The following is a 27,180-nucleotide window of genomic DNA, read 5'->3' as shown; positions in this document are numbered from 1 at the left end:
TTAAATAGACGCTATACTCATCTAAATTACTGTTATGTCAGTTAAATTATTGGTGGGTCCATAATGAGGGTATGCGTTTTGTTTTTAGATGCTATAGGTGAAATGAAAAGGCTATGCAGTCACGTCAAATCGTCAGGCAGTATAGCGTCTAAATACAAGACGCTATATCTTAACGGCAAATGTTACCGTTAAGGTACATCGTCTTGAATTTAGAAGCTATACATAGCAAGGTAACTTCTTTTTTTACACTTATTAATGTATATTGAGTCCAAAAATACAATATTTAGGTTCCGGACTCCTTTATTGTTTTGACACCATATATTAACACTATGCATAATGATTCAATGGACCACGTCCCGAAAAGTGATCTCCATTGTTTTAGCGGAATTAGGAAGTAGCACCCTTCATTTGAGGGTATGGGTGGCAAACGGGCGGGTTAGGTCGGATATGAGCGGGTCAAAACGGGTTATTTAAAAAAGGACAAATTATCTGATACGACCCGTATTTGAGACGGATAAAAACGAGTTTATCCGGCGGATAATATGGATATCCATATTATCCATGGCTTCTTAAATATGATCACTTATGAGAGAGTTACTAGTATTAACTTGAGGAACTCCAATTTGAAGCTTTACAAATGTAAAAGTTAAACACATTAGTTATCCATTGACTATCTATTTGATTAACCATTTTCTTAGTGGATAATATGGTTTTTTATCTTTTAACTATTTTGCCACCTCTATTTAAGGGGTAAAAAGAAGGATGAAATATCTTACCACAATCACGTGCCATTTTTATTTATTATTGTGTCTCCCACAACCTGAACTTTTATTACTCCCTCCGGTTCAAAATAAGTGATTTTTTGGCCTTTTTCTTGTGGTCCAAAATAAGTAATTTTTTCAGATTTCAAGAATGAATTAGTTATTTTTTTCCTATATTGTCCTTGAAGTAAATGGTGTTGGAATATGTGTTAGGAGTGTTTATGTGAGATAGTAAAGGTTAATATGGTCAATTCCATTGCTAATTAATGCTAAAAGGTGGATTTCTTAATTTGTGTGAAAATATCCAAAAAATCACTTATTTTGGACCGGAGAGAGTAATTAATAAAATCAATAACAAAAAAAAAAAGAAGAATCACACGCAGTGACGTATGCATTCTCACTAATTACTAGCTGTGTGAACATTGTTTATTAAATTCAATTCAGCAAAAAAAACTTCAAAAGGAAATTGGAAAGAGAAAAAAAAAAAGAAAAAATATTAGTTCCCCCGCACTATATATAGAAGTCCCCTGTGTAAAGCAAAGTTCGCGGTTAATTGCGCGTTCCTCTGCTCTATTCTTTCCTTCTTTAACAGAAAGCCTAAAATACCAAATTTTCAGCAAAAATCTTTTCGCAAAAAATACAGCCATGGATTGGGTTCGAGGTGAAGCGGTTGGCCATGGAAGCTTTGGCAAAGTCAGTTTTGCAATACCCAGAAAGCAGAGCACTCAGGTTATGGTGGTCAAGTCCTCTGCCGCTTCCCGCTCGGCTACTCTGTTGAACGAGAAGCTGATCTTGGATGAGCTTAACAGTTGCCCCCACATCATCAATTGCCTTGGCGACAACTATACATACGAAAATGGCGAAAAGATATACAATGTCTTATTGGAGTATGCTTCTGGAGGTGATTTATCAGAGAAGCTCAAGAATTCCGGTGATCATATATTGCCGGAATTTGAAGTCAAAAAATACACTAAGGCCTTACTTAGAGGGCTGCACTATATCCACAAGAGTGGCTATGTCCACTGTGATATTAAACATCAGAACATTCTTTTAGGCGAAAATGGTCAAGTCAAAATTGCTGATTTTGGATTGGCAAAGAGAGCCGAACACAAGAAAAATGACAAATTGCGATGTGAATTGAGGGGCACTCCATTGTACATGTCGCCGGAAATGGTTACCGGCGGCGAACAAGACTCTCCCGCCGATATCTGGGCACTTGGGTGTGTTGTGGCAGAGATGGCAGCAGGAGTTCCAGTTTGGAAATACTCAAATATAACCCAACTATTGATGGCAATTGGAATTGGTGATCAATTGCCTGAATTTCCCGCGAAATTATCCGAGGAGGGAAAAGATTTTCTAGGAAAATGCTTTTTGAAGGACCCAAGAAAGAGATGGACGGCTGAGATGCTTCTGAACCATCCCTTTGTTGCTGATCAAGATTATGATGATGTCACTGTTACCTTGAATGACGAAACATGCGGGAGTGGCAGTCCTTCGACGTCTCCTAGGTGCCCATTTGATTTCCCAGATTGGGTCTCTAATGCTTCTGCTGCATCAGCCATTACATGTTCAATTACATCTCTGCCCTCGCCGGCAATTCAAGAATTGCTGAAGTTTTGCGGCGGGTCATGGTCAACAAAGCCGGCGGAGAGGCTGCGGGAGTTAATCAATGAAGGACCTGAATCTGAGTGGTCCACTGATGATGGCTGGGTCTGCGTTCGGTGATGTCTATCTCAAATTATTTTAAATTTAAGTGATAGAAAAAACCAGAGTACTGAAGATTTTTTTGTTATCAGCTCTGATTTTTTTTCCCTTTCACCTTATTGGTTAGGCAGGTCAATTTATTTCTTACTTCTTTATTATTATTTTTTTCGTACATAGAAAACAAGTTCATTGTACATACAAAAGTTGAAATTAGGATATCATTAACAAAGACAAGTTATGAAACAACTTGGTTACTTGGAAAAACGACAACTGCAAAAGGCAGCGGATGCAATACTTGTGCTTTGGATAGGATGTGCTGCAGTTTCTTTCCGCCCAGATATTTTGGGCCAACAATCTATCACCTATATCATACTCAATCATTCAGTTTATCTATGGCAAGTTGCAGCTTCTCCAATTAAATCATTGGCTCAGTAGCCGAAAATCAATATAAAGTGCTTCATCAGCTAATAAATGGATAAAAACCTTTCGGCAGAAGTTGCAGTTTCTTTGAATCATGAAAATAACTTCGTGACCAGAACCTTCCTATCCAGCCTATCTTTTTTTTTTCTTTTCCCTTTTCTTTATAATTTTTTTAGGGGAAAGGAGTATAAAGCTAAAACATACTAGTACTAGATTTCTTTTAACTTCTTAACAGGTCATGTATTCAAAATTACATGAATACAAAACTCAGCTGCACTGGATATGCATGATCAAATTAGGTAAAAATTGATATTCAATCGACACTCAGCAAGAGTACTAAGTGATAACTCTGATATATAGAATGGTTAGTACCTTGCGTCAAGGCATAATACGCAAGAGCAAAGTATGGTCACTCAATGATAGAATTATTACGATGCATTCTTTGTTTAAAATACAATACGCACTAGACCCTTTCTTTCTCTTATCTTCTATGCCAACCCAGCCTACAAAAATATTGAAAAAATTCGACACCCTACGAATCGCGATCATCAAAGTATGGTCATAGAGGCGGATCCAGTGCCTAGTTACACTTTAGTTTAGACCCTATATATATATATATATATATATATATATATATATAGGGTCTAAACTAAAGTGTAACTAGGCACTGGATCCGCCTCTATGACCATACAAATTATAACCGAACTCAATAATTAAACGGGATATGATAAAATTTCAAATTCGAACCCATAAAATAAAAATCTTGAATTTGCATGCAATTGCAAGAAGCAAGAAATGTGACGTGAGATAGGATAATGGATATTCTTCTTTTAACCCCTGAATAAAGAAAGTTCCACTTGCGCAATCAGTTTTGAAGAAAGGAATACATAGTTAGGTGCAAAACTGATCTTAGAATGAATTCTCCATCTACAGATGATGCACATTGCAAGTTGCTCCGTCTTTGCAACTTCCTAAGTATTTGCAAATTGCAGGATGTCAGGATTAATTTTTTAGCAATATAATTCCAATTGTTTATAGCTTAGTCTGACTTTATCTAGTAAATTAAAGGCGCCTAACTTGAAATTTAATGATGTTGAATTGGACTAGTAACTTTTGCAAGTAGTACCGCCTCAAGCATCTTCACGTGCGATTACTTTTATAGGAGTATTTATTATCACTCCCATTTTCAAAGCCTAGATAGCCTACGTCCTACAATAATAAGATAACTTGCTATCATTATTTTGATTTTAATAGTCAACTCACAATCTTTAAGAACATGGACCAAGGTATATTCCTCAAGCACCATTCTGATTCTTACTGGAACGGGTCACTTATGACAGGCGTTCTTGATATTTTAAGCCCATGGACCGTTGCCTCCTCTTGCTCCCATGGATGTTAAGAGTGGCCCATCATTTTGGATTGTGTAATATGGGCCACGCTCGATGACCAGTGCGTATTGTCAAAATAGCACGGTATAGCCAGTTTTCGGACTGGTCATTCAAAAATAGCCAGCATTTACCAAGTCAATTCTATTTTGCTGCAACAGAGACCGGTCTAACATAATATACTGGAGTTCGGTGCACCTATGTATGAACTCCAGCATATTATGCTGCACCGGTATACTTTGCTGGCTCCAGTATATTATGCTGGACCGGTATACTTGCTGGAACTCCAGTATATTATGCTGGAGTTCTAGTGTACTTATGATGGAACTCCATCATATTATGCTGTAGTTCCAGCATACTTATCCTGGAACTCCAGTATAATATGCTGGAGTTCAAGTATACTTATGCTGGAACTCCAACATAATATACTGGCATATTTTTCCGGGTTTGAACAGTGTTTTCGCTCAGATTTATCTTTACATGAAAAATGACTAAATTTCGATTACTTTTGAAACTGGGCTATTTTTGAACGACCAGTTGTAAATCTGGCTATTTTTGAATTTCACCTCCAACTTCTAAATAGGAGTCTATTAGATGTAGAGCTGGGGGCCTGGGGCCGTAGCATCACAAATCGAAATTGGACCATTAATTGGACAAGAATGACGATATGCTCCATTTTCAAGCCCAAGTTATTCTCAAAATAGAATTTTTTCATTCCTATACAATATTTCAAACTTATTTATCAATATTGTCCTAAATTTACATATTATGCGCCCTAACTGTAGTTTTCATACAATTTATATACAGTCTCTTAAACTTGCGTCCTTCCAGCTGTGGGTTTCTTATTTTAAAGGCATGATTCAAGCAACAAAAGTATCTTCAACTACAAAATAAAAAAAGATACGCTACAATCTACAAACAATATAAAACACAATTGATGCCGAGTTTTCTGTAATCTTCATCTCTACCGATGATTTATTTTGCTTTTACAGAACTCAACAAATTTCAAACAAAATTCTTATAGAAAACATCGGCCGAAGATTAATGTGGAAGTGAAATTAATCAGCTTCGAAGGTATACCAGAATTTTATACAGTTTCACGATAAAAATTAGTGCTTCAACAAGTGAATTTCAATGGCAACACTTGGGATAATGCTTCAACACAGTGGTCGCTGGGATAGCTTCGGAAGATACGTTGATTTCGATGTCAATGGAATTTTACGGGGTTGGGAATATTGTAGACTAATTGTAGCAGTGGATGGCAGCTTCCTAAATTTAGCGTATAGAGGAACCACGCAAACAACTAGCACAATGGATACAACAGGTAAATTTTACTCTCAGTTAATATGTTGATTAAGATATGTATATTAATTATATGTTTTTTAGTCAAGTTGTTTTTGAATTGTATTTATTGATTTTATGCTATATGACATGTAGCATATTACCACTTGCTTACGCTATACTTGATTAATAAAATGACATATCATGGACATGGTTTTTTGAGCAGCTCAAACATGCATATGGTGAAAAACCAAATATGTATGTTATTTCGTACATAAATGAGAGTATATAAGAAGGCAACATCCACTATTTTTACTAGCATCCCACATTATGTATGCATGTGGTATATTTGGACAAATATAAGGTCAAAATTCAAGAAAGGTCATCTTAAGTTAAGTGAATTGTACTTCGCCATAGCAAGATCATACACCTTTGATGAGTTTAATGAACGCATGACTAAGATTGAAGAGATCGACACACTGGTAAAAGAATATCTTTACGATATTGGTTATCATAAATGATCACGGGTACATACGAAAGTGAATAGAATATGGACGATGACATCAAATATTACAGAATCCTTGAATACAGTAAGTAAAGATGCAAGAGAGCTCCCAGTAGTTCAGCTATTAGAGTACATGCGGGCATTTATTGAACGATGGATTAACAAAAAATTATTGAATGCAGAGGGGACGTTCACCTTGCTTGAAAAAAAATACCACAATGGCTGCAGGACAACATGACTTTGTCCCCAAATGTGAGAGTAAGTTATTGTGCATCCCAAAAGATGATTTTTATTATCAAACCAAGTAAGTATTGATATTTGTATAGATGTTGTTGTTTAATTGTAGTTATTTTATTTTTTACTAATTGTCAGTTATTTTATTTTTTTACTAATTGTGGATAATTGTCGGTATTGTATTAAAATTGTAGGTGAGGACTTCAACAGATTATATACGTATAGTGATAGATAGTGTCAAATGCTTCATTGCTTGTCTTAAAAAAAGTAGTTGCGGACGATTTCAGTTAGATGAATTGCCCTTGTTCACATGCTTTGACAGCTTTGAAGCACAAAAACAAGTCTTATGAAAACTACTGTTGTGATTATTACACGAGGAAGAACATTCTCAAGACAAAAGAGATACACCCTCTCCCAGATAAAAGCATTTGGGATGTTTCAGAATATATAGTAGAAGAAGTATATCATATAAGTAGAAGTTTTATAAATTGAAGAATATGTATTAGAATTTTTCGATGTTAATATTTAATTTATTTACAAAATAAAGGACAGATGATATGAGGCTATTTCATATATATAGTTTTATTAATATCTTTTTGTGTGAATGGAATGAGTTGAAGTGCCACGATTTCGAGAGTTGAAATAAAAACTACGTATACAATAGTTATTTTGGGTGAATATTTTATGGAACTTATAAGTTCAAGACTATCTTTAGAACCTTCTCTATAGAAAAAAGAAATAAGGGAGTTCGGTTAACTTGGAAGCTTTGTTCCTCTTACAGTCTTAATTACCCAACGAGGCGCCTTTTCAAAATAGATTTATCACACTTCCTCTATGTAGATCGAGAAACTTATATATTATACTGGTATACATTATTTACAAACCAGACAATAAGAGTTCCCCAATTAATTAAACTGATGACACGTGTTGAGAATAGCAGGCACCATGCATATGGAATAAAATATTGGCTAGACGTACGATGGAATTTAAATCACAAAATTTTCTAGTACAGTAATATAGTACTCATCAAAGAACCAAAACTTGGAAAATATAAATATAAATACATTAGTTTCTAGGGCTTATATTTTTCATCAAATGGCATTTAATTCACTCAACATCACAGGCTAGACTGTTACTCCCCTTCCGCGACAAACCTGACAGCCATACCTCTTTTCCTCTATAAAATTAACATTTGAAAAATAACAAAACTTGGACCTTCAACGAAGCACCGCCAGCTGGTCTTTACTTCAACCTATATTCTGAAGTTATTTTCTAATAATAAAGACAAACGTACGTCGCCTTTCCCCCTCCTTGTTTGTTTCTTTTTTTTGGTTTTAGACACTCCCCCGTGTTCATTGGGTCTATTTCCTAGTTCTAAATGTAAGTACAAGATTTTTGTAAGGAAATGGGAACATTCATTTTCTTAGGGTCCATAACAACGGAGCATTGAACCGTATTGTAGAACTTGGGCTTCACCACTCTTCCCAAAACATAAGCCCTGGCTCGAACCTTGAAATCTAGGACCAGTGACACTGCTGCTACTGGTTTCCCCTCCTTGCTTATCAAGTCGGCTCCTCCTCCATACAATGGAATTTTACTTCCTATCAAAGTCACCGCTACAGTTCTCTGACTTTTTCTTCGTTGGTAAAACTTCTTTACCTGCTCTTAGACCACGTACGACAACATATAATTAATCTTAATTTGAAAAGTTTAACCCGTTTCAATTTAGATGATTGTCACAAAGTTTAAGGGGAAAAAAAGAAGACTTTTAAAATATATGGTCCTAAAAGCTTTACTAAGGGTAAAGTGGGTAAAATAAAAAGTTTAAAGCTAAATTATTTCCAAAAATATAAATGTATCACTCTTTTTGGAATTGACTAATAAAGAAAGTATGTCATCTAAATTGATAGGGAAAAAGTAATACACAGTGTAATGGATAACCATGTAACACTTTCAATAGTAATAAGTAAAATAATACCGATATCATAAAATTATGTGCACTAACAATGTATATAAGTTAAGTTAAGATACATGAACTGAAAAGTAGTAATAATGTTAATAAAAGGAAAATGACTACTTACACTTCCAGTAGCTACGGTGAGCTGTGAAAAGGAAAGAACCAGAGGAGTAGACGTTACATGCACCCCAAAAAATGTGCCTGTATTACGAAATCTCATCTTCACTGTGGAGTTCATTGATACCATCTCCGTTGCAACTCCCGACGAATCCATACCGGCTTGAATCCCAAACTCATTGAAGGAAATACTCTGCAGATTAAATCACGCAATTTAACAAGTATTCCGGCTATCGCTCTAGAGACATATTTGGAGCCTAAGTAATACAGTAGTAAAATTCTTAGACCTTAGCATGAGCTCAACGTACAAAGATAATCTTCTAAGGTGAGTGCATATATATATATATATATATATATATATATATATATATATATATATATATATATATATATATATATATATATACGTGAAGGTTCATTTCTAGTTAGCAAGGATAAGGAAGAGCGGGCTACTTACGAACTTCAAAAATCTTTGATTCGAAGAAAGATTCAACCAATTTGAACCGCTCACATCACAATAGTAGTAGCGTAAAGGCCGTAAGTCGGGGGGCGGCCATAACATAAGGCTATTACTTTCAGCATATCTCGAGTTTAGAATTCTCCTCACGCTTTTTCCATCACGATTTTCTCTTCGAGAACACTCGCCTCGTCGATTCTTCCCCTCGTTCCTTTTATCTTGGACATTGAGATGTTTATGCAAAGCATTCTTTTCTACCCTATGTAGGCGACACACAGAATTCATGCTCAACACAACCTAATTGGTGAGCGGATGACCTCCTTAGTTATTAGCAGCCAAACCCACTTTATTACGATGGAGTCTTTTTTATGGTCGTAATGAGCTCTACTAGAAAGAAAATCTCTTCTATTCATAGATGAAGTCCTATCTAAGGGCCTTCGTTGCCCTTGAATTCCGTTCCCTAGTTCAATCCGGAACTCCAGATGTGTAAGTAGCGGCCAAGCGGCTCTGTCCGGTTCAACTATCAGGGTGGCCATTGCGAGCGATTTGACTCTTTGTTCTCATGACCTCAAAGTGATTGACTACATTCAATATAAAGGAGAAAAAAGGATTTATCCCCCTATTCAACTACCCATCCAAGAGCATTTGGCTTCAGAATACTTTATTCTTTTTATTTTTCTATGGACTGCATAAATCTTCTCTTCCAGCCCAAAGGAGGATATATATATATATATATATATAGGGGTGGGTTTTGTAGGCAAAAATATAGGGCACGTGTCTCTCCGCAAAATTAGATATTTTATGTACATATTTTCTAAAATTGGTTATAATATTAAGCGTTGGCACCCATGCTCCAAGAAAATTGAATGGTGCACTTCGTTGAAGGCTGAGTTAATCATCAAGAAGAATAAGGATCAATTCCTACTTGATAAATTTTTTCTCTTTTTTTAATAGTGCACCCNATACATTTTTCCTCGTTTTTAATAGTGCACCCATGTACTAGAAATCCTAAAACCGCCTATATATATATATATATATATATATATATATATATATATATATATATATATATATATATATATATATATATATATATGACAGATCTTAAGATTCATTTCTTGTTATTCATCCAGAAGATTAGTGAAGGCAAATGTACAGTACTGTTAAATCTCAGTTTTTAAGCATTCGTGAATGAGGATAAAAAACCAAGGAATTTAAGTTATATCCATAGATAGTGTAAAGATTTTTTCTAAAATGTACTTTAAGGATAGTTACCATATTTACTAGGTTATCAATCAGAGTATATCTTAAAGATTTAACCATAATTAACTTTAAAACTAAAATAATCAAATATTTTTTAGAACTAACAAAAAACGGATCTGCTTGGCATATAGTAAGGAAATTAGATTACCCTCATGGTGACGACAGGTTTCTGATTTCTGCTGGCACCCCACAAGATCAAGGAAAAGAAAGTGAAGAGCACAAAGAAGCCAACAACAAAAGCCAGGAAATAACAGCGGCGAGGGAGACCTTTGCGATAGCCATCGTCGTCAAGTAATCCCTCTTCTTCTATAGCATCAAACTCTTTCCACTGCTGCTTCTCTCCCTTCCTATGACGGTGTTGGTGGTGTCTGCTGCTGCTGCTTCTGGACCCATTAGTACTTGACTTCTGTGTACTTGGTTTGAGTGAGCCGGAATACCTGGTAGATGATGAATCCCGGGATTGCCGGCCCGGTGAGCCCATTGGGCTAAGTATGGGAGTTGAGTGGAAGGAATTGGTCGTCTTTTCTCCATCATGAGAGTCTCTTGATGGGCTTTGCACGTAGTAAACGGGCCGATTTGGCGATGATGGTGCCAAGCTCGTCACTTCTGAATCTGTTTTAGCATGATGAGTACTTGACATTGTTAATCACTAATTATCTGATCTCAATCTTCACAACAGAAGAAGAAGAAGTGGAGAAATAGAGAGTAGATCTGGGATGATCACTGACTCTGAGAAATGAAGTAATAATTGTAGTCTAGAAAAGTCCAACACCCACGTTGGTCCTTGTTTGTTTATTTGTTTTGTATACCAAATATTGCGTGCAATTGCAGTTAATTGAGGACCAAAGGGCATGGAGATGGGAGACCAAGGGTATCTCTCACAGGAAAAATAAATGTAAAATTTTTATTAAAAATCGAAAAAACTTTTTTCAGTAAGTAATGCCAGTTGGATTTTTGATTATATTTATTCAGGGTTGAGCTAATTGAGTAATAAACTCACTGATGTTGTCTCTATTTGTATTCCCAGCTAAACTACACCCAGAAAAATTAAATATGCATGTTCCTATTTAAAGTATACTTGATATTGGCTTTATTGATTTAGAGTGGCACCGGACTAGCTATAGTGGTTTCGTTTTTCTTTTAATTTTGGATGTGAGATGGATCCATGAGTAAAAAAAGGAGAAAGGAGGCAACACGAGGAGAAGTCTCTTAATTAGATCTGAACACTAAATAGAATATATTTATTTTGTCAATTTTTCAGTTTGGAGTTTGTAATTAAACATATATACTCCAATGTGAGTTTATGTACAGTAACAAGCAACATAATCTCGATCTTGTGAGTAGTATTTTAACCAATCAATCGACAATCAACTGTCTCAATTCCACACTAGTTTAGATGTAATTAGTATTTTAAATTTCTTTATGTTTATATACGGGTAAAACTGGGGCTAGTGAGCACCCCGATTTTCCGGTGGGGCAAACGAAGCAAGGACATAACTACACAGAATCGGGATAGAAGCAAGGAACCTCTCGTGCTAAGGCCCGAACGAAGCGCTTACCACTGGGGCCAACGAGACAACGTCCCCCCGAATCCGGTTCGGGCTCCAAGACCTCGGAAGGCATAACCAAACAGTTGTACACGACTAACGAAGGGCCGTCACATCCGCGCCCAACCGGATATCACGGCGTGGATCTCGGCCCGTATTGACAGGGAATAAGTGATTAACAAAAAAGAAGATTTTTACCTTTCTTAGAATTGTACTTAGAGTAAAATTCTTCTACTATATAAAGCGGAAGTTTATTGTTCAATAGAGACACTGTAACACGCATATCAAGGCAATATGCATTTGTTTTCTCAGCTTCTAAAAGTCATTCAAAGTTCTTCATAAGTATTTGGCTTCGAATCGAGGGCAGAACAATCACTAAGCTCAGACCCGAGCTCGGACCTAACATCACAACTGGTTTGGTTATTTGTTCTATCTTCAATTCACTTATTTAACGTTATTGATCACTTGTATTGAATTAGTCCATTGTAACGACCCGACCGGTCGTTTTGAGCATTTGCACTTCGCTCGATAGTTTGAAGGCATGAATAGATTTGTATGATGTATTATGACTTGTGTGAATCATCGGTTTTGATTTTCAGGTTATTCGGAATTGATTTGGAAGAACAATTCTCAACTAGGAAGCTTTAAGTTAGAAGAGTTGACCAAGTTTGACTTTTGTGAATTTGACCTCGGAACGGAGTTTTGATGGTTCCATTAGGTCAAGATGGTGATTTTGGACTCGAGTGTATGCCCAGATTTGCATTTGGATTTTTCTAGAAGGTTTCGGCACAAATTGGCAAACGTTAGAAATATGAAGGTTTGGAAAGTTTATAAGTTTGACCGAGAGTTAACTTTGAGGATATCGAATTCGGATTGTGGTTTCGGGAATTGGAATAGCTTCGTTATTTCATTCGGGACTTACTTACAAAATTTGGGTTCATTCCGGATTGATTTGGTATGTTTCGGTCGAGTTTTGAAAGTTAAAAGTTCAAAGTTCATTGATTCTTAATTTGAGGTGCGATTCGTCATTTTTATGTTGTCTGATGTGATTTGAAGCTTCGAATAAGTTCGTGTCATGTTTTAAGACTTTTGATATGATTGAATGGGGTCCCGAGGGGCTCTGGTGTGTTTTGGATCATTGGTTGAGAAACTAGTTACGTTAAGGATTTGGAGTTTGACCATGGTCAATATCGGGTCAAGATGACCTCTTTTTGGTGTTTTGAGTGCGCGAGCAGGTTCGAAGCGTGTTTTATGATTGAAACGCATAAGTGGTTTGTGTCCCGGAGGTTCCAAATGAGTTTTGGGTGCTAAAACAAAAAAAATTCGTTGCTGATTTTCTAGTGTAAAAATTACGAAAACGTCATTTTTTATCCATTAAATTTCAAGACTTCATTTATTTAAAACTTCAAAACATCATATTTCCCTCATTTTAAGGCCAAATTGGGTGATTCAAAAGCCTATCTTCACTGAAATTTCACAAGGAATCCATCGAAGGCATCATAAGCAAGTTTCAGAAATGTTTGGCACATGAAACGAGTTAGAACAGCTTGACAAAAATATACCAAGGGTTTGTTCATTTAGGCCTATTTTGAGTTGGGGAGCTCGGATTTGGGTAATTTTTGAGGCGATTTTCACTATATAAATTGGGATAAGTGTTCTCTACTCGATTTTGGTTATATTTCGTGAATCTATCTTTATTTTTGGTAATTGGATTGTGAATTTTAAAGAGGAAAGTGGGGGGTTTTTGCCTAAAGTTTCATAATACGAATTTTTGAGTTTTGAACATCGATTTGGAGTCGGCTTTGAGTGAAACTAGTATGGTTGGACTCGTAATTGAATGGATTGTCAGATTTTGTGAGTTTTGTAAGATTCCGAAGCGCGAGCCCAGGTTTTGACTTTTTGGCCGATTTTGGGCTTTTGATTAAGGATTCGACCTTTATCATTTAAAATTATTTCCTTGGGCTTCATTTGATGTATTTGAGTTGCTTTTGGCTAGTTTCGAGCCGTTCGGAGGTCGGTACGCGCGGGATGGCATTTTGGAGCGTCGTTTGGCCTGCTCGGTATTGGTTTTTGGATTATTCGAGGTAAGTAACACTTCTAAGCTTGGTGCTGAGGGTATGAAACCCTGTTTTACGTGTTATGTGTTTGGTGTTGAGGTGAAACATATGCTAGGTGACGGGCGTGTGGGCGTGCACCGCGTGAATTGTGACTCTGTATCCTTGTGGTACTGTGTAGTTACTTGATCTTATCTGTAACTATGAAATCTCTATGTACTAGAGCTATTGAGCTGTGATCCATGTTAGAAACCATGTCTAGGCTACGTGCTTATTCTGTTGGGACCCACTGAGGTCATATTGCTTTTGAATTATTTGTTTAAGTTGCAATTTCATACTCAGTCATGTTCATTCACTTCATATCATATCTCACTCTCTGTTGTTATTCATTGACACATCATATCATCATTTTGGGCTAGTTTCATGGCATTGTGAGCCCGAGAGACTGGAGAGATTGATGACTGAGTGAGGCCGAGGGCCTGATTGTGAGGATATTGATATTTCAACACGTGAGTTGTCCGTGCGGATTATAGCGCTTGGGCTGAAGGAGCCCCTCTGGAGTCTGTACACACCTCCAGTGAGCGAAGTTGATATATATATATATATATATATATGTGTGTGTGTGTGTGTGTGTGCGTGTGTGTGGATCGGTTTGTACGCCGCAACGAGCCTTATGGCTATATATATGTGGATCAGGTTACACACTGTAACGGGCCTTATTTCTATATGTGATTGGACGCTGCAACGGACCTTATGGCTATATGTGGATCGGGCTACGCACCACAGCAGGTATTGTACAGTGCTGAGTGATTGAGTGTGCTGAGTATTGAGCATGGTGAGAGAGAATGCAAGACAGAGAGATTGAGTACTCTGAGAGTGGGAGTACATGAGTTCATTACTGAGATCCATTGCATTTGACATGCGTACTTGAGATACATGCATAGAGATGCATTTCCTTCTACTACATAGTTTTGGTGACATTCATGATTTTACCTGTATCTTGACATGTAGGCATAGAGATAACTTTCCTCATGCTATCTGAAAATAAAACATCTTATTTGTTGTCGAAGGTTTTTTTTTGACAAATCACAGTTTTCAAACTTACTCGTATGCTTTGGGGTTTTAGGCGAAAGGTCTAGGATTTACTGTTATACTTGGAAAGCATGTCTATTTTTCCGTAACTGTGAACGAGTTGAGCATCTTACCTCTAAGTTATTTTCATGTACCCTTTTATTGTATTGTTATGGACTATTGCTGGTTATTGGAGTTGGACTCTGAACCTTGTCCCAGCTCATCACTACTTTCAACCTAAGGTTAGGTTTGTTACTTATTGAGTACATGGGATCGATTTTGCTCATACTACACTTTTGCACCTTGCTTGCAGATGTTGGCTTCTGACGTTGCTGTGATCGACGGGAGCTGGATTTCAATATGTACATGCGTTCCGGTTGTAGCTGCCTCTCGTTCATGGTAGCCTTAGATTTATAAAAATTTGTTGTGTGCATTTTGAACAGATGACTTATTTATTTTATACCAGCTTTGTAAATTCCAAATCTTTGAAGCTCATGATTTGTACTACCAGTCCTTGGAAAATGTATAAGATTCGGATTTTATTTATTTATTTGTCTCATTAAATTTCATTGGAATTGGTTTTTTGTCAATTGGCTTACCTAGCGGGTTGGGTTAGGTACCATCACGACTAGTTGGATTTGGGTCGTGACAAGTTGGTATCGGAGCTCTAGGCTCATAGGTTGTATAAGTCATGAGCAAGTATCTAGTAGAGTCTTACAGATCGATATGATGATGTCCATACATATCTTCGAGAGGCTACAAGACATTTAGGATATACTTCCCATCTTTCTTTCCTTATCATGCGACATTGATTCAGCTTAAAGCGTAATCTTTGAATTCCTTCCATGCATTCGTATGCGCATATGAGCGCTCAGTATCAACTGTGCATCGCCGGCTTGTGATTCCATGGATGAGGTGCGTGATGTGATTTCGGTGTGGTGGTGATAGGCCATTCTGGAAGACTTAAGGCCAGGTTTTGACTGTAGCTTGAGCACGGAGATTTCGGTTGTATGAGGACGTGCTTTTGGACTTATAACTCCAGTGGTATCCCTATTAGTGGAATTAGTGGCTCTATGAGTGGTTGGATGGCTATATAACGAGTATGATGTGACTGCAGAAGGTGTTCAGGTTGTTCGAATATGATGAGAAGAGTTTGCTTGAGATGTAAAAAGAACTATTAGGTGCTTGATTTTTGTGTTGATTTGACGTATAGTCTCGAGTTATGGGTGTGTTGAAGGATCTTTCATGTTGTTTAATTGTGGTGTGAAGTAGATTTTCATGCCGTGTTATGATTTTAGACTCAGGAAAATTAAGTGATGGCGTAGTAGTTGTGGTTGTGGAAGGGTATACAGAGATGTCAGTTTGAGGCAAAGTAGGTGGGTTATCTCCTGTGGGGTGTCCTGAGGTTGCGTGATCCCTATGTTGTTTTTGTAGAGAGTTCTCCTTTGCCAGTGAATTATATGTGTTGCAATTTGAGTTTGGACAGCTTGTGGAAGTTGGCTTGACTGTTACAACGGTGAATGCGAGATTTGCAGAATTTGAAGTATTAGATGATTTGTGTTACATGAGCTTATGAAGGATTTAGTTGAATAACACTGTAGTAATGTGGCATGGTTATTGTAAGTTCTCAGATATTTTATTCCATGGCTTTGAGCTAAGCGGGGGAGTCTGTTATCGACGAGTTGATTGCATGATTATGTGTTGTATTGGTTTCGGTTTGAGGTATACTTGTGAATCAGTTATGACTTGCAGAGGTTGAGTTCGAGGATGACTCGAGTAAAGGAATTTCTGGATACGGGTTGTATTACACTCTATGGGTATATGGGAATCATGGAATGATTGAGTGGTTATTCGTGAAGGATGTAGTGTGCATGGAGTAGGAATTTGCTTGGTTGCGTTAAGGTGGGGTTACTTCTTTAGGTATTGTCGTGCTAATGGGGCACATGTTGTTCGGCCTGTTTGGGCGGTGCAATTGAGATTTGAGCAGAGTGGGAGACTCTCGATAAGGTTCTAATGGGTTTAAGATTTATATGTAGCAATTGAGAGTTTTTCGAATTTGTATATGGCTAGAACTTAAGATTTACATTGCATGGTGTCGGGACTTGCGATATTTCTATATCATTATGGATTACATATTTCAGTATCGGAAATGTGAAGGAAATGACTTTAGACTCACATAAGGTCCCTTCAGAGTGGGTGCCTCGATTGTGGCACTTTGAGGTGCTAAGAGGAAATACACTGGCTTATGGGCCTTAGGGCGGTGTGATTTTATTTTAGGATCTCGTGTGAGTTTTGGGTTAAGGATCGTGGTGTTGAAGCAAGGAGAAGTGTCACCTTGAGGGTAATCCGGAAGGAACTCGGAGAAATAGGACAGTTTGGTAGTAGGTTGGATCATCACGACAATGAGTATGATGGGTTCATGGGGTACTTATGACGTGGTGAGTCTCTACAGGTGTTTCGTGGCAATGCTCTTGGGTTTTGGCGACCTGCGTGTCTTAGTTGAGTTAGAGGGATTCGGTTCTAATAGCTTGATTATGTGCAAATGGATTCCAAAGGATTCTCGATGATTTGTATCACGATTCGGGGTGGATATTTCCTACTGGTGTGAGGAACATGTTGCATATTGAGATTTTCTCCTAGATAAGATCAGATGGAAGGTTTCCGACTGATCGGGTATGCATTCTACTGGCAGCTCAGAGTTGATCATGAGATTCTCATGCTTTTCATATGATACGATGATAGATGTGGTGTGTTGTGTAGGATTGAGATTTCCATGTGCAAGGTCACAATTCAGTTTTGAAGGGAAGGTCATTGATAAGCTAGGATTTTACCAGGATTATACCCCTTACTTGCTATTGCTTTTGTTACAAATTGCCACAAAATAGTCCCAAAAGGCTTACAAGTTGTGCTTGATTGCAGGTTTGAGCGAAAAGGTGACAAATGTCAAAGATCGGCTCAAAACGGAGTGAAACTTGCCAAGTGTCAAGAACAAGTGAAGTTGAGGAACAGGAAGACCTAGCGCGGACCGCACTGATATGCCACGCGGCCGCGCTAGGAGATTCAGAGAGGGGTAAATTGAAGTGCAAGCCACGCGGCCGCGCTCCATCTCTGCGCGATCCGCGCAAGGGAAGTTCAGAGAACCGCCAGTGCAGGCTTAAGTCCCACGCGACCGCGCTACATATCAGTGCGGTCCGCGTGAAGGAGATTCAGAGACCTGGAGATTTGACCAAGTCAAGCCATGCGGCCGCGCTCCATTTCTGCGCGGTCCGTGCCGACCCTCCACCACGGTCGCGCTACATTTCTGCGCGGTCCGCGGGCCCCAACTTCAGAGATGAGATTTGAGAGTTCAAAGAACCTACGCGGCCACGCTACCTTTTTGCGCGGTCCGCGCTGACCCCGCATTGGTATTTTTGTCCAGATTTTCCAGCTCGGTATAAATAGATCTTTTTACCATTTTTAGGTCAAGTTTTAGATTCTGAACAAGAGCTGCGCTCGTGAGAAGTATTCTGTAGCCTATTTTGGCAATTTTCCTCTTCAATATCATAATTTCTAATTAGTAGTCAATCATTATGTTATTTTCATCATCTATTTCTACTGTTTCTTCTTTAATTATGTCTAGCTAAACCCATTAGCTAGGGTTGTGGCTCAACCCTAGTGTGGGTAGTTAATGGGTGTTGCATTCAAGGGTGAGATTGAGATTGGGTATTTGTTATTTGGGTTAATTTTGTGTTTTAATCTAGAATTTGTGGTTGCAAACATGAATTCAATCTTAGTGGGTCTAACTCTTCTTGAGAAAGAGAGTCATATGACCCTAAAAGTTGACCTAACAAGGAATTGGGATGGACCCATGAGAATGGTAGTCCCACTTAACGGGTTAAACCTCGAAAGAGTAATTACCCTACTTGAGCCCTAGTTGCTCAGTCTAATTGGCCTACCTAATTGGTCTCGAGAGAGTCAATTGGGCAAAATCGTTCTCTCTACCGAGAGGTGTGAGAATGAGTGCAATTGTGCAACGGTTATAGCAATAAACCCAGATTTATCAATCTCCCCTTAGTAGCTTCTACCCGTTAGCTAGCCACCTAGGTAGTGTCACGACCCTAGTGCCTTTTTCCTATATTAAGCACAACTTAGCAATATTCTCCTAGCATAATTTAGTTTAAATCATTAGTTTTACAAGAGTAGTTTAAAAAGAAAACCCCAAAAATGTGTGAAGCGACATTAGAAGCACAACCGCAACTCTAGGCTAGACAGATATTCTAACTCCTTTACTAGCTCCCTGTGGAATTTCGAACCCGATCCACTATTCAGGTATTAGTTATTTCTACCCACTCTTCCTACCATTGTGTAGTGTTGAGACGACCGCGATCACTTTTTGGCGCCGTTGCCGGGGAGCTTACTGTGTTGACTATCTGTGTAGCTAGTTTTGTTTTTTGCTTCTCTTTCCTTCTTGTTTACTAATTTTGCTTGTGTCGATCTATCTGGTACAAATGGTTCTCAATGCAAACGACCCTCTTGGCAACGTGAATGCGGGGGAGGAGGTAGATGATCTTGAGCCCGAAGAGGTTATACCACCTCAAGTTCTACGTAGAGGCCGTCCGGCCAACGCAAATGACAATAATCCTATTCCAGACCCTCCTCCGCCACCGCCAAGAGCAGTCCCAAGAGTTCTTCCAAATCAAGGGTACACGAGTGCCATTGTTCCTCCCCGAATCCGGGCGGGCAACTTTCAAATCACAAATGTTATGTTGACCTTGCTCGAGCAAAGGGGATATTTTACGGGCGCCTCCGACCAAAATGCATACAAGCACTTGAAGGGGTTCGTAGATACTTGCTGGGGCAGCAAACAAACAAATGTGTCAGAGGATGCGTTGAGATTGAGGCTTTTACCGTTTTCTCTTCGGGGTAAAGCATTGGACTGGTTAGAAAGGCTACCCAATCAATGTATCACCACATGGGATGAATTGGCGGACAAATTTATTGCCAAGTTCTTTTCTCCAAGTCATATGGCAGCTCTTCGGGATGAGATTCTAGCTTTCAAACAAATGCCAACAGAACCTTTGCACGAAATCTGGGAACGATATAGAACAATGGTGAAGGAGTGCCCTAACAATGACATGACTGAGGCGATGATCCAGCAGACTTTTTATAGGGGCATCAACACCACGAATCAGTGCATTGTGAACCAATTGGCCGGTGGGCACTTTATGAAACTTTCTTACCAAGAAGCTTGTGATGTCCTTGATGAAATGGCCGACACTTCTTCGGCATGGCAAAGCCGAGCAAATGTGCCCCAAGGTGACCCCACGGTCATCCATTTGCACAAGGAATTGAATGACCATGGCCAAGCTATTGCCGAACTTACAACAACAATGAATCAATTGGCGAAGGCGCAATTGCAACAAGTTCAAAGCCCGCGCCAAGTCAATGCAATGGAGAATGTTTCTATGCTAAAAAGGAGGCAAAGAGGGCAAAAACAACCTCAAGGTAATGGTGAGCAATTTGACAACAACAATGATGGTGGTGGTTATTCGAACGAGTGTTATGATGATCAAAGTGAGGAATGCCAATATGTCAGTAACTACCAAGGAAATAGAGGAAATCAAGGTAATCAACAATGGCGCCCCCAAGGCAATTGGGGCAATCCACAAGGTGGCGGAAATTGGAATAACAATAATCAACAACAAGGTGGTAACAATTGGAACAATAACAATCAGAACAACAATTGGGGTAATCAAGGTAACAACCAAGGCGATTGGAATGGGAACAACAACAATTGAAGCAACAAAAATAGCAATCAATAAGGGTGGAATAATGGTGGTAGGGGGCAAGGCTTTCAAAGTCCCCCCATGTTCCAACAACCAAACAATCCACCCCCCTTTCAGTCGCAAGGGCCTAGTTCTTCCGGGAGTGATATGGGACGGATAGAGATGATGTTCGATCAGATGATGAAAAAGAACCAAGATTCTGACGCACAATTGGCTTCACATAACACATCCATCCGGAACCTAGAGGTGCGAATAGGACAAATTTCTCAAGCTTTAAATACCCGACCTAAATGTGCGCTACCAAGTGACACGGTAGTGAACCCGAAGGGAGGTAACAATCATGTGATGGCAGTTACAACTAGAAGCGGAAGAGGCGGTGATGTGCAAGCCTCAAATGAAAATCAAGCGGTGAATGATGATATTGAGCTCCAAGAAGCTGTGGATCCTTTGATTGATGACGTTGTGGTTGAGACAAATGTGAACAAGGAAGTGAGGATAGATATTGATGAGGCTGAGGTGGAAGCTCAAGAGGCCATGGACCCGTCTAGGGAACACATAATTGATATTCCGGATCCGGTGGTGCCAAAAGCCAAGGCACCCTTGCCTAGACCACCTCCACCATATCCTCAGCGGTTAGCAAAGCAAAAGAATGACAATCAGTTCAGGAAATTCATAGACATGATGAAAAGCCTCACAATCACTGTTCAAATTCCTCCTTCTATTGAGGAGACATTGAAGAAGCTCCTGGCCAACCAGGAGAAGATTTTAGAGACTCAGGCCACCTTGACTAAGGCGGTAGATTCGCATGGTAAGGCTTTGAAGGAGCTTTCCAAGGAACATAAGAAGATGAGAAAGTCAAGGGCGTCGAGGGATCGGTGAAGAAGCCTCGAGCTGACGTAGACAAGCTATTGGCAGACCAGATGCCATTAGACTTGCTATTTGGGGATCCAGCCCTAGACCCAGCAGCATCTCAGCCACAGCAGGAGGAGGAGCCTAGGCACCCAAGAAAGAAGAGGAAGCTTCCTAGCACTGAGGGTGTAGTGATCGAGGTAGCACAGGTTCAGGAGGGTCCCTCCAGTGTTGCACCAGATGTTCAGCCGGTCCATGACCCGGCCCCTGTCCCAGCAGCAGAGCAGCAGCAAGCCGGGAACCAGTCTGAGGTTCCCGCCAGTACAGAGGACCAGGGGACCACTGAGGAGCCCATGCAGACGGATCAGGCTTAGGGAGCCCCTTCTATATCCTTTGATCTTATTTTGTGCTTATTTGTGTAGTTGGCATTGGGGACAATGCCAACTCTTATTCGTGGGGGTGCGCCCTACTTTTTTTTTGGATTATCTGGATGAATGTACATATTGGATTCTTAGTTTATGTTTTGTTGCTTTGATTTTCTAGTTGGTCTGTATATAACTTTACATTTTAGCTACTTCTCTTTTGGTCTGTATATAAAGTACTTTTGGTATATATTTATCCCTCATTGTATATTCTACTCCCCTATTGTACATATTCATTCGATTTTTCTATGTTCGCAAAATTTTTTCATTTTTAGCTTAGTAAATAGGCTCGTAACCTTGTGTTTTAATTTCGGCATTTTCAATAAGCCCTTGGTTTTCTTAATGCCACGGTTTTTTCCAAGGGTAGAGTATAGTGTGAACCGGGTGGCTCTTCCCGATGATAGATGGAGTGACTACCTTCTTAAGGGTTTGAGTCTGTTTCTTTGATTTTTCTTTTGTTTTTGATATTTCGTAGTTAAGGGTACCTCAGGCAAAGCTTCACTTGGGCCTAACACATTTGCCTTTGATCCCATGATCAAAGACATAATGTTGTGTTTAGGATGGTGAAAGTAGTGGCCTTGAGACTCTTGTGTTGACCAAACAATCATCATGTGGTATCTTTTTGGACCATTCTGCGCTTAAATCGTGACTAAGGTCGTTGTGGGCCCTCAACTCGTTATCTTTAGCAATCCCCTAGCATGTGTGGTGAGGAATAGAATTTTGAGTCTAAGTCCCAAGTCAATGTTCTAGAACTTGCCCCGAGTGTTTGTTGACGCGAAACCATAGGTGAAGTTTGACTTAAGAAGTGACTATAGGCTCTCCTTGATCCGATTGTAAAATGAACAATTCCATGGCCCACCAACAAAATGATCCCTAGTTAACCCTTTTGAGCTTTAAACCTTCTTCTTTCATGAACCAATGTTACAAGCCTATACCCGTTTTTACCCTCTCTTAGCACCCACACTTCCCTTGAGCAATGGCAAAATCAAAGTTTGGGGGGAGAGACAAGAAGAAAACAAAAAGGGAAAAAGGTACTAAAGCAAAAAGAGAAAGGCAAGGCAATGAAAAAGAGAAAAAGAAAAAGACAAAAAGAAAGAACAAGGTGAAAAAGAATAAAAAGGGGTCAAGAAAAACAAAAGTAAAAATGGTGTGGAAACAAAAGTAGAAAAAGGAGAAATGATTTGAATTGCCTAAGAAAGAGTGACAATATATCCCTCTAGCCCTTGAAAAGAAGTGAATTACTCAAATGAGTCAAGAAAGTGTGCCAAAATGAATCCAAGAAAGTGCTTAAGGGAAGGTTGAACCCATTTGAACAAGAAACATGTCCTACCCTTACCCAAAAGCCCTCACAATTGACTTCCCAAAAGCCCTATAGGATCTTGAGTCGAAGGGAACCTACATTAGTGGATACTTACATAAGGGGCAAGCATATGGTACCTAGAGCCGGACTTGTGACCTTCTTTGTGAGAGAAATGAGTGGAAGTCCTTCAACCTCAGTTTGTGTGTCAATACTCTAAAAGGTGAGGTTCGCTTAGGGAGAGTTGAGGATGTGTGAGTTTGGGTTCCACAATGACCAAGGTATTTGAGAAAATCTCTTTGATGAAATGTGTCAACCCTTGATGCTCTTGTGTTACACTTAATCCGTAGTTTTCAAAAGCTTAAAATGTGTTAATGATGCATTCGTATTGAGGGCAATTGTTAGTCCCAAATTGATGCTTGTTGAGGTTACTTTAGGATAGCTGGAAATTCTTGGATTGCTCTTTTTGGGGTGGGTCTTATTTTGTTTGCTTGAGTAAAAGCAAAGGTTTAAGTTTGGGAGAGTTGATAAGCTAGGATTTTACCATGATTATACCCCTTACTTGCTATTGCTTTTGTTACAAATTGCCACAAAATAGTCCCAAAAGGCTTACAAGTTGTGCTTGATTGCAGGTTTGAGCGAAAATGTGACAAATGTCAAAGATCAGCTCAAAACGGAGTGAAACTTGCCAAGTGTCAAGAACAAGTGAAGTTGAGGAACAGGAAGACCTAGCGCGGACCGCACTGATATGCCACGCGGCCGCGCTAGGAGATTCAGAGAGGGGTAAATTGAAGTGCAAGCCATGCGGCCGCGCTCCATCTCTGCGCGGTCCGCGCAAGGGAAGTTCAGAGAACCGCCAGTGCAGGCTTAAGTCCCATACGGCCGCGCTACATATCAGTGCGGTCCGCGTGAAGGAGATTCAGAGACCTGGAGATTTGATCAAGTCAAGCCATGCGGCCGCGCTCTATTTCTGCGCGGTCCGCGCCGACCCTCCGCCGCGGCCGCGCTACATTTCTACGCGGTCCGCGGCCCCCAACTTCAGAGATGAGATTTGAGAGTTCAAAGAGCCTACGCGGCCGCTACCTTTTTGCGCGGTCCGCGCTGACCCTGCATGGGTATTTTTGTCCAAATTTTCTAGCTCGGTATAAATAGATCTTTTTACCATTTTTAGGTCAAGTTTTAGATTCGGAACAAGAGCTGCGCTCGTGAGAAGTATTCTGTAGCCTATTTTGGCAATTTTCCTCTTCAATATCATAATTTCTAATTAGTAATCAATCATTATGTTATTTTCATCATCTATTTCTACTGTTTCTTCTTTAATTATGTCTAGCTAAACCCATTAGCTAGGGTTGTGGCTCAACTCTAGTGTGGGTAGTTAATGGATGTTGCATTCTAGGGTGAGATTGAGATTGGGTATTTGTTATTTGGGTTAATTTTGTGTTTTAATCTAGAATTTGTGGTTGCAAACATGAATTCAAGCTTAGTGGGTCTAACTCTTCTTGAGAAAGAGAGTCATATGACCCTAAAAGTTGACCTAACAAGGAATTGGGATGGACCCATGAGAATGGTAATCCCACTTAACAGGTTAAACCTCGAAAGAGTAACTACCCTGCTTGAGCCCTAGTTGCTCGGTCTAATTGGCCTACCAAATTGGTCTCGAGAGAGTCAATTGGGCAAAATCGTTCTCTCTACCGAGAGGTGTGAGAATGAGTGCAATTGTGCAACGGTTATAGCAATAAACCCAGATTTATCAATCTCCCCTTAGTAGCTTCTACCCGTTAGCTAGCCACCTAGGTAGTGTCACGACCCTAGTGCCTTTTTCCTATATTAAGCACAACTTAGCAATATTCTCCTAGCATAATTTAGTTTAAATCATTAGTTTTACAAGAGTAGTTTAAAAAGAAAACCCCAAAAATGTGTGAAGCGACATTAGAAGCACAACCGCAACTCTAGGCTAGACAGATATTCTAACTCCTTTACTAGCTCCCTGTGGAATTTCGACCCCGATCCACTATTCGGGTATTAGTTATTGCTACCCACTCTTCCTACCATTGTGTAGTGTTGAGACGGCCGCGATCAGTCATGAATTCTTAGACAACATGGACGGTTTCAGATGTCTAGATGAATGCTATTACTACTTGGTATGCCTGAGAAGGGTGCGCATTTCAGAAAGCGCATTGTGTTTTGACTTACGGATGCTTCATTGGTATAGTGGTGCTCGCCTGGTTGATAGACTGCTGATATTCAGATTTTGCTATGTGGCACGAAAGAATTATAGAAGTATTCCTCGTGGGATGATCGTGTATGAGAGATGTGTTAGACATTCGAGCGGTGGAGTTGGGATCAGATTTGGTGATTCATGTGTTTTACGGATTTGAGACTGGGAGTTCTCAAGAGCAGATTGTTTCGTAGTTGTGGACTCTGAAGTTGTGGCCAAAGCTATTCAGATACTAGTATGTGTTATGATTCGGTCATTGTGGACTTTCGGAGGATTATTTATGTATTTGTGGGTGATCAGAGTTGATATGGGGTCCATTGATTAGGCCCAATGAGGATGTGTATTCTACACCAGATCGGCTTGGTTGACTCTGTACGACTATTGTTGAGGGATGTGCCATTCGGTTAGAGTTAAGCTTATTCGTGTTCTGATATATTCTATGAGTTACCCTTCTATGCCATGAGGGGTTGTGATTCGTTGGTTATATGCACACGTGGTGCGGTTCTATTTGGTTCTTATAGCAAAATTTGAGCGTGATGGGTATTAGGGTGTCGAATGATTGATTGCGCATTGGTTATGTTCTTTCCGGATTGTGGTATTGTGTTATTTGTCTCTCCATGATTATGGTCATGCACCTTGGGTACTTGATGTCGAATTGTGTGTGGTTATTGATTTTGAGCATGGTGGCTGAGGTATTTCATATGGATATATGTTAGGATGGGGTCACGCATTGCAGCGGGGTTATGTTAAGATACGATCTTTTGTGTTAGATTCGTGTGTCTTGGCTCTACTAGGTATGGTGGGTTCGTAGCATTTCGGTCGTGGTGGTACTTGTTGAACTTGCGGGATGGTTCTCTAGTTTGAGTCATTTTCCATGATTGAGTACATTTGGATTATTGCTTATTGGTGCACGGATTGCACGGATTGTGGCTTTAGATTGTATTGATGTGGCATGTCACTAGAGTGATTGTGTTGGATAAGATGAGGTCATTGGACCTAGAATGGATACTATCAGATTTGATTATAGCATGTATGGAGGATAATATCGAAAGTCGGCTTAGAAATTGACTATAGTTCCTGTGGAAGGAGGGAGAGTTCCATGACTTGTTGGTCTGATAAGTGGTTATAAGTTTCTGCGTGTTTCTTTCATCATCGACAGTGTACGAAGGTTTTAGAACGAGGTTTTATTTGATATGAGTTTTATTACCTGTACCGGTTTATTTTTTTAGTAGCTACGGTGATTAGAAATTATTGCTGTGAGTATTTGAGTTATGTGGTATATCATGGGATTGTGTCTTGGGTTACGGTTAAGGCTCGATGCAGTTTATTCAGACTTATACAATGTATAGATGCAAGATTTGAGTCTTAGAGGAAATTCGGATGTTGGAAAATCGGATTCCAAGCTTTATGGGCTAAGGTTGAATTAAGGATCTTCAATTAGGTTGTGTCGTCAGGCTTATATGGATTAGGGTGACGTGGGATCACCCCGGGTATGTGCATGATAAGGTTATAGGGCGATTTGATGGCTTTGAAATGACTCTTAGCACGTTCGAGGACAAACATATGTTTAAGTGTGAGAGAATGTAACGACCCGATCGATCGTTTTGAGCATTTCCACTTCGCTCAGTAGTTTGAAGGCATGAGTAGATCCGTATGATGTATTATGACTTGTGTGAATCGTCGGTTTTGGTTTTCAAGTTATTCGGAATTGATTTGGAAGAACGATTCTCAACTAGGAAGCTTTAAGTTGGAAGAGTTGACCAAGTTTGACTTTTGTGAATTTGACCTCGGAACGGAGTTTTGATGGTTTTGTTAGGTCCGGATGGTAATTCTGGACTTGGGCATAAATTCGGATTTGCATTTGGACGTTTCT

At 39.4% G+C, this 27,180-nt stretch overlaps 2 protein-coding genes across 2 annotated transcripts; one reads left to right on the top strand and one right to left on the bottom strand.

Moving 5' to 3' along the window:
- Nucleotides 1-1,288: 1,288 nt before the first annotated feature.
- Nucleotides 1,289-2,852, top strand: LOC109214848 (mitogen-activated protein kinase kinase kinase NPK1-like). Its single transcript, XM_019378801.1, has one exon. It carries the CDS (start codon nt 1,407-1,409, stop codon nt 2,484-2,486), a length of 1,080 nt encoding a protein of 359 aa, XP_019234346.1. The 5' UTR covers nt 1,289-1,406; the 3' UTR covers nt 2,487-2,852.
- A 4,402-nt stretch (nt 2,853-7,254) lies between these two features.
- LOC109214849 lies at nt 7,255-10,916 on the bottom strand. Its single transcript, XM_019378802.1, has 3 exons — nt 10,233-10,916; nt 8,372-8,557; nt 7,255-7,949 (listed from the first exon to the last, which is right to left on the bottom strand). Exons 1-3 carry the CDS (start codon nt 10,722-10,724, stop codon nt 7,665-7,667), a joined length of 963 nt encoding a protein of 320 aa, XP_019234347.1. The 5' UTR covers nt 10,725-10,916; the 3' UTR covers nt 7,255-7,664.
- Between the last annotated feature and the right edge of the window lie 16,264 nt (nt 10,917-27,180).

This window comes from Nicotiana attenuata, unplaced genomic scaffold, assembly GCF_001879085.1.
Source record: "Nicotiana attenuata strain UT unplaced genomic scaffold, NIATTr2, whole genome shotgun sequence".
NCBI classification, from domain to species: Eukaryota; Viridiplantae; Streptophyta; class Magnoliopsida; order Solanales; family Solanaceae; genus Nicotiana; species Nicotiana attenuata.
The sequence above is the reverse complement of the archived record's forward strand: the minus strand, read 5'-3'. Positions and strand labels throughout refer to the sequence as shown.